Here is an 11298-nt window from a genome sequence, read left to right on the forward strand (position 1 = left end):
AACACTAATGTGTACATGGTAAAAATTATTCAGAGTGATTCACAGACAGAATGAGAAAAGCATTTGATTACAAATTAAAGCTGTTCATGATTTTCTTTGCAGCCTAGGAATAGAAAGCAAGCAGGTAAAACTGATAAGTATCTCTAGAAAATCTAGAGTAGACTTGATTCTCACAGTGAGGCATTAGAGGTATCCCTTTAAAGACAAGAACCAGAAAGTGGGACCTACAGTTGCTGTTTGTCTTCAGCACTGTGCTGGTGGCCTTAGCAAATGCAGCATACCAAATAAATAGATAAATGTCATTGTTTATAGACTATGATTTATACATAAAAATTCCAATTGAATCTGTAGAAAAAGATTAATAGAAAAGTTTAGCAAGTTTACTGGAGACATATAAAAATCACTTGCATCCTACAAATCACTACGAGATATTCCATATGTGCCTGTTTGTTTTTAATAAAAATGTAAAACCTTATCTATAACTAGGAATATGACCTTTGTGGGAAAACAGTTCCCACAATAGCAGGAATAGCCAAAAACATTTTAAAGAAAAAAAGTGAGGGGCTTCACCATATTAGATATCAAGACTTAGTAAAGCTGGCTGAGTGTGGTGGCTTGCACCTGTAATCCCAGCACTTTGGGAGGATTAGGCAGGCAGATTGCTTGAGCCCAGGAGTTTGAGACCAGCCTAGGCAATATGGCAAAACCCTGTCTCTACAAAAAATACAAAAATTAGCTGAGTGTGGTGGTGTGTGCCTGTGGTCCCAGCTACTTGGGGGTGCTGAGGTCGAGGCTGCAGTGAGTCGTGTCCCACGCTGCACTCCAGCCTGGGAGACAAAGTGAGACCCTGTCTCAAACAAAAACAAAAACAAAACTTAGTAAAGCTACTGGGATAGTGTGGCTTTGGCAAAGAATTCCACAAAGAGACCCCCTCCACTATATTAGCTTGTTATGTGTTAGAATGCCATTATAATTCAGTGAGGAAAGAGTGGACTAATAAATAGTGATTATCCACATAGTAGAAAAATAAAATTAGATATTTTGTCTCAACATAAATATGAAAAGCATGAACTGTACAGCTTTTAGAAGACAACAAAATAGAGTATCTGTACAGTTTGGGTGTAAGGCATTTTTTAACCATAAAAAGCCAAACCATAAAGGAAAATATTGGTAAGTTTGACTTTAATTTCTAAAAACCCAGAAGACATAAAATGAAAAGACAAGCCACAACCAGTAGAGAACCAGTAGCCAGGCTATTAGAAAGAGCGTAATATCAATAAGAAATAGTCTAATTTTTTTTTAAATGAACAAAGGATGCAAACAAGCAGCTGTCTGTGGAGGAAAACAAGGAGCAAACCAAATCCAGAGTAAATGGGACCTGTCAGTTACAGTAGTAAGTAGATGCTGTTTCATGCTCACCAGTCTGCTAATTCCTATCTTAAGTTGTTAGAGAAAATAGAAAAAGTACAAAACCTGCCTGGCTCATTTTATGAGGGCAGTGAAATCTGAATTCCAAAACCAGATAAAGATAATTACAGAAAATGATCAGTTCATGCCACTTACAGGCTACTGAATGCAAAAATCCTGTGTAAGGTATTTGCTGACTGGATCCAAGTGTATCAAAAATAATTTATAATGATTAGTTAGGGTTTTATCCTGGAAGGCAAGGATGGCTCAAAGTCAGAGAAATCTGTCAGTTTAATCTCCATATATGGTACTAAACAGAAAGTCATTTGATTTTTTTGGATAAGGTTCCATAGCTATATATGATTAAAACTCTGAGAAAACCAGTAACAGAAGTGAATTTATTCTCTGCCTCCTGGTCTCAAGCCATGCTCCCACCTCAACCTCCCAAGTAGCTAGGACTAGGACTACAGGCACACGCCACCATGCCCAGCTAATTTTTGTAGTTTTTTTTGTAGTGACGGGGTTTCACCATGTTGCCCAGCACCATGTTGCCCAGGCTGGCCTCAAACTCCTGAGCTCAAGCAATCCACCTGCCTCCACCTCCCAAAGTGCTGGGGTTGCAGACGTGAGCCGCCGCACCCAGCCATGAATTTCATTAACTTGGTATAAGTTAAATACCAATATCAAAGTGCTACAGCAAAACTTATACCTAATGAGGAAATTTTAGATGCATTCACTTTAAGACAAAGACCAAATAAGGATGTCCATTTTCACTGCCAGTGTTAGGCAGTCCTGGAAGGAAAAGGAAATAGAGTTATAGGTAAAGATCAGGAGGAAGTGATAAAACTGTTGCTTTTTGCAGGTGGTAATGATTACCTACAACTAAGTCAGTAGCAAACTTGTAACTAATAAGAATTCAGTAAAGCTATTAAGAAATCAGTTTTAAAAATCAGTAGTCTTTTTCTTCATCAGTAGTAAGCAACCAGAACCTATAATAAAAGGCAAGGTATTATTCCAAAACACATCAAAATATAAATTATTCAGGAATGATCTTAACCCAAGTCTCTATAGAGAAAACTTGAAGAAATCTGGACAAGTGGAGACCATGGCATAGCTTAGTGCTGCAAAGACATCTGCCATCTTGAAGTTAGTGTTTAACACAGTCTCAATCCAAATTTCAGTTGGATTTTTAGAAGGAACTTAATACTCTAAAACTTATATGGAAAAATAAAGGTTCCCAAATTGCTTAGAGGTAACCAAAAGGGAAGACTGAAAAAGAGACTTGCCCTGCCAGATACTTAGTCACACTGCAAAGTCACAGTGATTGGAACAGTTTTGATATTAGCGTCCAAACGGGTCCAGGTGTCAGTGTGATGAAATAGAGGGATTAATAATGGGGAGGGGAGAGGAACAGCTGGCTCACCAAAAGGAAAAGTCAGGGGAGATCCTAAAACAGCTCCAGCTGGATTAAAAGACAGTAAGAAAAACATATGCAGTGCTTTCTGTGCACCAGGCCCTGCTCTCGAAACACTTCATGTGTGGTAACTTCTGGATTATTCTTAGGAACCCTATAAGATAGGTCCTGGGATTATTATCCCTGCTTTCCAGGTGAGGAAACTGAGGCACTAGAGTTAAGTGATGTGGCCGGAGGCCAGAGTCTCATGATGGTTAATGAAAGAAATAGAGAATGTCTTCTTAACCTGTGGGCAGAAAAGGACTTCTGTATCTATCTACCTCATCTGTCTGTCATCTGTCTGTCTGTCTGTCTGTCTATCTAATCTATCATCTGTCAGTCTGTATCTAATCTAGATTTTTTTTTTTGAAGACGAGGTCTCGCTCTGTTGCCCAGGCTGGAATGCAGTGGTGTAATCATAGCTCACTGTAACCTCCAACTCCTGAGCTCAAGCAGTCCTCCCACCTCAGCCTCCCAAGTAGCTGGAACTACAGGTGTGTGCCACCACTCCTGGCTTAATTTTTTTGTTTGTTTACTTTTTTATTTTTGTGGCCCAGACTGGTCTCAAACTCCTGGCTTCAAGTGAGCCTCCTTCCTTGGCAGGACTTCTTTAAAAAAAAAAAACAGAAAGCCTTCAAAAACAGAAACTATAATGCAAAGAGTTGAGTTAGATTATATTAAAGTTAAGAATTTCTGGCTGATAAAATGCTGCAGACAAAATTAAGAGGCTGATGGCAAACTGAAAAAAAAAAAATCTGTAGTAGCTAAATCAACAAGAGACATTAAATATTCAAGGACTTCCTGTAAACTAGTAAGAAGAAGAAAACCCAAATCAGAAAATTGGGAAAAGATAACAGTTTATAGACAAATCTTAAAAGCTTAAAAAAAATGCTCAAAACTCAACAGAATTATAAATGATAACAATATAGCACTTGATATTCTTCTTACGTGAGCAGCAGTTAAAGGTGGATGATGCTGAGTGGTGGTGGGCTGCAGCCTGCAGGGCTCTGGTGGCCTGCTGGTGAGGAATACAGACCGGGGCAGTCATTCTGGGTAGTAGCCCGGGGTTCTTTGTAGGTAGAAAAATGGCCTACAACTCTCCACTCCTGGGTGTCAACACTGAGAAATGCCCAGACAGGTCTGCCGGGGCCGTGGACAGTGATGGTCGTCACAGCTCCCTGCATGAAAGTGTGGAGGTGGAGGGCAGCTGTGGTTGGGAGAAGCCACGCAGAGTGGTAGGTGCATGCCACGGGTGCTGTGCCACAGTCAGCGGGGACAGTGGGTCTCCCCAACTGGCTGAGTTAAGAGGTAAATACAATGAGATGTAGGGTTGAATCCATCCCAGTTAGCGACTCAGAATACAAACGTTATGACTATATATTTTTTAAAGAATTAGAAACACATTAGTTGCTTTGAAGGGAAAGGAGTGGAGAGTGGGGATGAAGAAGAGTAACTTAAGAACCAGCTAATTCAGATGATCACTAAGTCATATGATTTTCACTCATTTTCCTACTTGGAACTATCTGGAAATGACCCAAGAAAACATCCTAGTGAGGTTTTTCATAAGCAAAATCCAGAACAGAATCAGCTCTGAGTGATGGACCTTTCCACGAGGAACCTCTAACTGACCTTTCACTCTTATTAGTGCCATTTCAATGGTGTAAAAAGGGAACTCGCAGACTGAATAGGCAGAGTCTAAATTTCTAGCCCACAGAGCTGAGGAAAGTGTCTCTTGTGTCTTTCTCCACCAAGAACCATCTCAGGGGGAGAAACAATCCTTCTGGGTCTCGTTTTCCCCAAATCCTCTGTGCCCTTAGGGTCAGCTCTTGGCCCCCACTTTTCCCTCGTGGTATTTGTGCTTCTTACACGTTGTTCGAGGGCAACTCGAGGAGCGGTGAAATCCGATGCAGTCATCACGGTGACCTCCTCATGTGACTGAGACTTCCTGCCGGCAAGCTGATGGGGTCTGTCTTGCTGCTTTAATGGTGGGCTTCGCCCCAAAAGCAAAGTGCTTTAACTAAAGACTCATTCCTTCAAACAGGTTCTTTGACACCTTCACCGAGTCTGCAGTTTTGCTTACGTGCAGTCGTGGACATATTATTCCCCCAAATTCCTCATTTCTAGGAGTATTCTGAAACTCTTGTACATTTCTTTTTCTGTTTTGCACACTGGGCTTCAGAGTGTTGAAATCCTATCGGTATGTACAGTGTTATGGGACCATTCTTTATCAGACGCCAGCCGCATTACATTTTCCCTCTTTTGGTTCCCACCTGTGTGCAACCCTTTCCTTTTGTGATTCCCCAGTCACTGTCTGTGGTCCCTGTGATCATGCACCCTGCGCATGCTCGGTCCCAGGACGCTTTGCCTCTGTGGCAGTCATGACTCCAGAGCCATCTGCATGTGACCTCATCCTCTGGTGCCTAGGTGCTGGTCCCTAGGGTGTTTGATGTGCCTGTCATCCTCTTTACTGCAGTGAGGAAGGGAAACTGTCTACCTCTCAAGATGCTGCTTGTAAAGACGCGGAGGAGAGCCCCGAGACTGCAGAGGCAAAGTGTGCCGCGCCCCGACCTCCCAGCAGTAGTCCCGAGCAGAGGTAACCACCCGCCTCCTCAAACCCACCCTGGCTCTGCCCCGACCTTGCCTGTTACTTTCTGGGAGTTGGAAGGGGACTAGAGGGGTTGTTTACAGCTGTGCTCAAGTCTTCGGCCACTGACCTGGCAGGACAGGGTTTTCTCAGTCCTTACTGAGCTGATTCCGACTGAACTGAGATCTTAGAAACAGCAGTTCCTCTCCTTAGCACAGAAGCTGAAAACCAGTTTTTAGAGACTCTTTTTAACATCACTTGCTCTTGTAGAAGTGGCTCTGAACAGAGGGGTCTCCTCTCCCTTGTTGATGAGGTAATGAGCTGAGGGTGGCATTGAGCCCCTTCAGGACTTGAGTTCTCAGTGGCCCCACTAAAGTCATGCAGCTGCCAGGCACAAGCAGATCGTAGTGCCTGTTTGCCCACAGTCCTGCCTGTGACACAAGGAGAACTTGCTGGAGGTCATTTCATACATGTAGCTAAATAATTCTTAGTGTTTAAGTGACTTCCTGTAATCTTAAGTATGAAATGCCCACTCTCAGAGCTGTGTCACTTGGAATGTGATGTTTTGTTTCTAGTCACTCTTTGCTTAGCCTGAGCCAGTAGTCTGAAGGGATGGGCCAGTCTAAGCCTCAGCTGCCTGGAGTCCATGCCAGGCCCTTAGCAAGACTGAGCATGGCCCGAAGATGAGGCTACGCCCCTGGTCCACAGGAAGCTTTGTTCAGCACTTCCCACAATTAACTTCTGTGAGCACATGTAGCTCAGATTGTGTATTCCTTCCATAAGGAATAAAGTGACCTTTAAAGCTATTTCAGAGAAGTTTTAATCCCCCACCCCCACGCCATCCTCCCCGAAATCTTGCCGGCATTGTGTGAGAGCATAACCGGTGGGAACCAGCAGGGAGCACTCTTTGTTGGTCCAAAATCCTGTGTTCGTAGTGTAGTAAGCTGTTTGTGTTCCTCCTGTGGAAATCGTAGCCAAAATAAAGCATTTGTTTTTGTGATTAAAAATTTTTTTTGCATATAAAACAAATTAAGAACTGTTTGAGCATGTTGGCTCTAGTGAAGGCTTTGCGGGGAGGAGGCAGGGTGGCCCTCTAGCACTGGGAAGTCACCTCAACTCTGCTGCTAAGGATTGGGCAAGTCACTCTTTTTCTTGGGGTTTTCAATGTGTTTTTCTAATGGTCCTTTATAGGTCTAATTCCCAATCAATTGTGTCAGCTCTGTGATTTCTACCTATAAATTTCCTTTATATTGAGGGCTGTCTAGGAGGCAAGATCGTCCAGGTCCGTCCCAGTGTGGGGAGTTGCTTCAGGGGAATATTCTTGGTGTTTCTGTCATAAGGATGCACAAAGCTCTGGAGTCATTTCCTTGGCTTTCCAGAGCACGGAAGAATCGTCTGCGTAAGGGGAAACCACTTGCTCTCCTGTGGCTGGGAATGCCTGCTCTGAAGAGCCCTGCCCTAACCTGCAGGGCCAAGGGATGGAGGAAAAGGTGGGGTGAGCCAGTGGAAGAAGAGGGGCATCACTCGGGTTCATGCCTTTGTCCATCTGTCCTTCTTCCATCTGACACACATTTGTGTGTGGTGGCCACTGGTCTAGGCCAGCGCAGCACACGGACACCCAGTAAGCTCGGGGCATACTGGAGGCACGTTCATGAAGAAGCCAAGAAGCCACGAAGAAGGGACAGGGGTCCATGTAAGCTGGGGTGCGGGGGAGAGGCTCTCTGAGAAGGTGACATTGGAGCAGGCATTAGGGCAGACCTAGAGTGCGTCCTAGATTGCACGTGTTCTAAAGCGACGTATGACAACACGGGAGATAGAAGCTCACCCGTCTTCCCTGTGTGGTTCCCGTGCCAGCCAGATAATTGCACTGCAGTTCCTTGGATTGGCAGGCTCACTGTTTACTGTCACACTTAAAGATCTGCACTGCCACATGAGCTCACTTTTCACAACTGTTTCATCAAGCATGTTCTTTGTGCTTCCGGTGTGCTAAGCCTGCTGCGCACGTTATGTCCTTACTTCATGTGTATACTAGGGAAGCCCTGTGGCGTGTGATGAGGGGGTTATTTTCCCTTTTTAGAGAGGAGAAAACAGAACTGAGAGGTGCTAAAAAATCTACTTGTAAGATCATTCAGTTTGTTAAGTGAAGGCAGGTTATATACCGGTTATGTCTGGTTCCAGAAGTCTCGGTTCCTATGTCTCTCATATATGGAGCCACCATCAGATGTAAGTGAGCAGAGTGGATTGTGTGTGCAGAGCTAACTGCTTGGCTCACTGTATAACTAGCAGGTGTAAGGCATGGAAAGCATTCTAGCTGTCAATTGTGGATGCTAATGGAAAAGTGCTTGTGGGCATCCCAGTTACAGCCCTAAGCACCCTTTCCCAAGTCTGCTTGATACAATTTTGGTTAAGCCTTCCAGAATATGTTATATATTCAAGTTGTAATTTTGGCAGGAAGGCAAAACCTGGACACTTTGTTATATACTGTCCCACCTGTTATTCCCTCCCAGTTTTGAGCCTAACATTTGCTTTGCGGGAACGTGTTCTTCAAGCGGAGACCTTTTTTTTTTCCAGTAATTTGTTTTATTTGCAAACCTTTTCTTTCATTTTCTACCCCTACCCCCCCCCCCCCCCCCACCTTTCCTAGTAGCAGAATCCTGTTTCCAAGTGAAATAGTATGTGGGTTCCATTGTGTGGGTCACATAAAAGTGTTCTTGAAGGAGGGGTGAGCACATAGCTCCTGAAGGCTCTGGAAGCCCCAGTTTATACCCCACTGACCTAGTCTCTCCCTGTGCTTCTCAAGGCCGCGGTGGGGTGGTTTTCCCAGAGCATTTGCTCTGCTGCAGCCCTTGCCAAATGCCTGCTCACCTGGTGATGAAGCTTAGATGCCACTCAGATTTTTCTAGAGCTTTATCTCCATTCATTGACATGTCATTTTATTAAAAACTATTAAGTTCAAAACAATATTAAAATAAGCTGTCCCTGCCCTTGGGGAGCTCAGCGAAACTTCGGGTTTTGTTTTTCATGTTTCTGCCGCAAGTACCTCTGATGCCTGTCTGTTGCTCCCTAGGACTGGCCAGCCAAGCGCACCGGGTGACACTTCAGTGAATGGCCCTGTATGACGGGTGACGTCTGCTGCTGCTGACTGAGGACTGCAGACCGCCACCACTCAGGGGCTCTGGAGGGCCAGCTGGAGCCCACCAAGCTGTCACTGCTGCACTCGCTCTGCAAGGGATCAGGACCAGCAACCTTTATCTTCTAGATTCTAAGACATTGTACAGAGACATTCAGAAGTGTAAAATTATCGCACACTGACAAATACCAAGAATTTTTGCGTATGTTTATATTGTATTGTTCTAAATAATGGGTAGCCTGTGAAATAAGATCTTGCCACCCATGTAATAATAGTAGTAATACTATAGTTAAAATGGCTGTAAGAATAGTTTTATAAAAGTGGATACACAGATCTATTGTATTTGAAACATAACTATTTGACAATTATTAGTGTGACCAAAGTATTAGGCGGTTTTCATACATTTTTCACCTTGTACAAAATTATGAATTCATTTTTCTTCCAGGCTGGCAAGGAGTTGTAGAATGAAAAGGCCCTCTAAGTGTTATTTTGGTTGTTCTAACTTACAAAAGTGATTTTGAATAAGAAATATTTGGTGTTCTTTTTATAACCAGTTTTCGATTGATAATTGTTTTCTGTATTGTTTAAAATGGATCAAAAATGTAAGTCTATTGGTAGAGATTAAGTATTTATTGCTACATCATAGTTGATAAATTGATGTTATTGTAAAGCCATATGTTCTGTTCAAGTCTTGTTTGCTTGAAATGATTATTCCTACAAGTGAAACACTAGACTATTTGGAGTGTATATGGCTTGTGTTTGGGGTTTTGTTTTGTTTTTTTTTTTTCTTTTTTTTTGGCTTTTGTTTTTGTTTTTTGTTTCGTTTGGTAGTTCATCTGCCTTTTAACCCATTCACCAAAATTTACCTTGTTAACAAGCATCACCAATGAACATTTCAGAGCAATCTGCATATTTAACAGACCTAAATCCTATTAGGCAAGTCAGTTGAAAATGCTCGTGCTGCTAATGGAATTAGAGTGCGTTCATTTTACAGGCTAGTATTTTAAAAGTAGAAATCAAAATCTGGCACCGAAGCATGCTAATGTTTACTGTACCTTGTGAGGTTTTCACTCATAAATTTAAACCAGTGTATTTTTTTAGAACTGGTTTGTGTATATAAATAGTGATTATGGATACTAATTCAATGTAATTTATAATTTTCTATGTCAATATAAAAATACATCATAGCCTTCTCAAACAGCTGAAGCAATATATTGTATATTGCCATATTGTCTGGTGAAAGGGTTAAATTACTTCACCTCTTGCACTTTTAGATGCAAATCAGTTTTTCATTTCTGTAATAGAAAATTATTCACGTATTTTTACATCATTTGTTTTTCCTGACCAGTATTTAAAACCAAAAGGATATTCTGAAAAATGGCCAACAATTTTTTTAGAAATAGCATCCCAAGCAGCGTGCCTAAACATTACATTGCATATGGAAATAAAAGAATCAAACGTCTGATGCCTTATTTCTGATTTCCTTTCTCATTTGAAGTGGTGTAGAGACTCAGCACTCACAGGACAGTGGAGTCAGCAGTCAGCCCTGGGGCAGGTGGCAAGAGTGGCTCCCTTGGCCTTTGCACGCCTCCTGAGGAACCCACTTTCCCGGGTGAGCTCCTCTCTGAAGAGACTGTCCTCGGGCCTCCTCTGGAATCAGCACTGCCAGAGGACAGGGCTCCTCCTGCGTGCCTCAGGACTGCCTGACTTGCATGGCATTGGACTTCGGGAATTGCTGGTAGCTAACATGCTCTGGTCTCACCTGGTGGCAAGCTCTGCCAGCCCTGGCCAGGGTTTGGCTCCAGTGGTGGCGCATGTGGCCTCCGTGGTATGGACATGGTGGCTTCTCCATCCCACCCAAGGTAACAGTGTCTCGCTTCACCCACTGGCTGCTAGTGAGGGAGCCTCTGGGACTTGTCTTTGGGGCAGCATTTTGTTTTGTCTTTCGTGGCAGGGAAAGGATGTGATGATGGGGAGGACAGTTCTTTTGGAGGTTGGAGGGGCCAAGCCAAGGACAGGAGCGAGTGTGCCCTCATTTTGTTTCTACTTTAATTCTGTGTGTCGGCCATACTGAATTATGAGACTAACAGATGTCTACAATACGATACCTGTATTCAAAATAACAAAAATAAAGCCTGATTCTTTGTTTCTAGAAATCTCTTGTACCTTGCTTGGGCTTTTAATGGGTTGATGTGTCCTGCCATTAGGTCCCGTGTCACACTAGGTACTGTGTGAGAAAGACTGCACTGCACTGTGTGAGAGTGGCCTCTGGGATCAGGGGCTCATCCTCCCCACTGCAGTAGCCCAGGTGCCCGGAAGAGGCAGTGCCTGACACTGGTGCTCAGTCTTGGGACGGCTTCAGGGGTCCCTCTGGACCTCCCGGTGGTTAACTTTATGTGCAGCATGCCTCACCTATGTTGTTTGGCTTCCAGCCCAAGTCACACTCAGGTGCTCCATAATGATTCTTCAGATGCGATGCTTATTACATCTCCTCATTTTGCATTTTCCCTTCACCTATTTGCTTAAAAACATGTTCTCTAGCCATTACCTCCTAGCAGGTCCTCTGCACAGCCTTTTGCTTTCTGGGCACGCACTCATCCCTGCGTGCCTGGGCCCACAGGCATCTCACACGGCACTGAGTACACACCTCCGCGTGCCTGGGCCCACAGGCATCTCACTCTGAGCTGTCTGGGCACACACCTCTACATGCGTGAGCCCATAGGC

At 43.7% G+C, this 11298-nt stretch overlaps 1 protein-coding gene across 14 annotated transcripts in view; it reads left to right on the forward strand.

Annotated features, from left to right (window-relative positions):
- The window catches only part of PPP6R3 (protein phosphatase 6 regulatory subunit 3), a 150595-nt gene extending 139865 nt beyond the window's left edge, over positions 1–10730 (forward strand). For 7 of the 14 annotated variants that reach the window (XM_023186476.1, XM_023186479.1, XM_023186482.1 and 4 more), the window contains 2 exons: positions 5334–5453; positions 8512–9244. In XM_023186476.1, the coding sequence (XP_023042244.1) occupies positions 5334–5453; positions 8512–8563 (172 nt within the window). In that variant the 3' untranslated portion in view covers positions 8564–9244. Of the gene's footprint in view, positions 1–5284; positions 5454–8511 lie in introns of those variants that run through there. The other 7 variants (XM_023186472.1, XM_023186473.1, XM_023186478.1 and 4 more) reach the window with 5 other exon arrangements.
- The last annotated feature ends 568 nt before the right edge of the window (positions 10731–11298 follow it).

This window comes from Piliocolobus tephrosceles, chromosome 13 (assembly GCF_002776525.5).
Source record: "Piliocolobus tephrosceles isolate RC106 chromosome 13, ASM277652v3, whole genome shotgun sequence".
Taxonomy (NCBI): Eukaryota; Metazoa; Chordata; class Mammalia; order Primates; family Cercopithecidae; genus Piliocolobus; species Piliocolobus tephrosceles.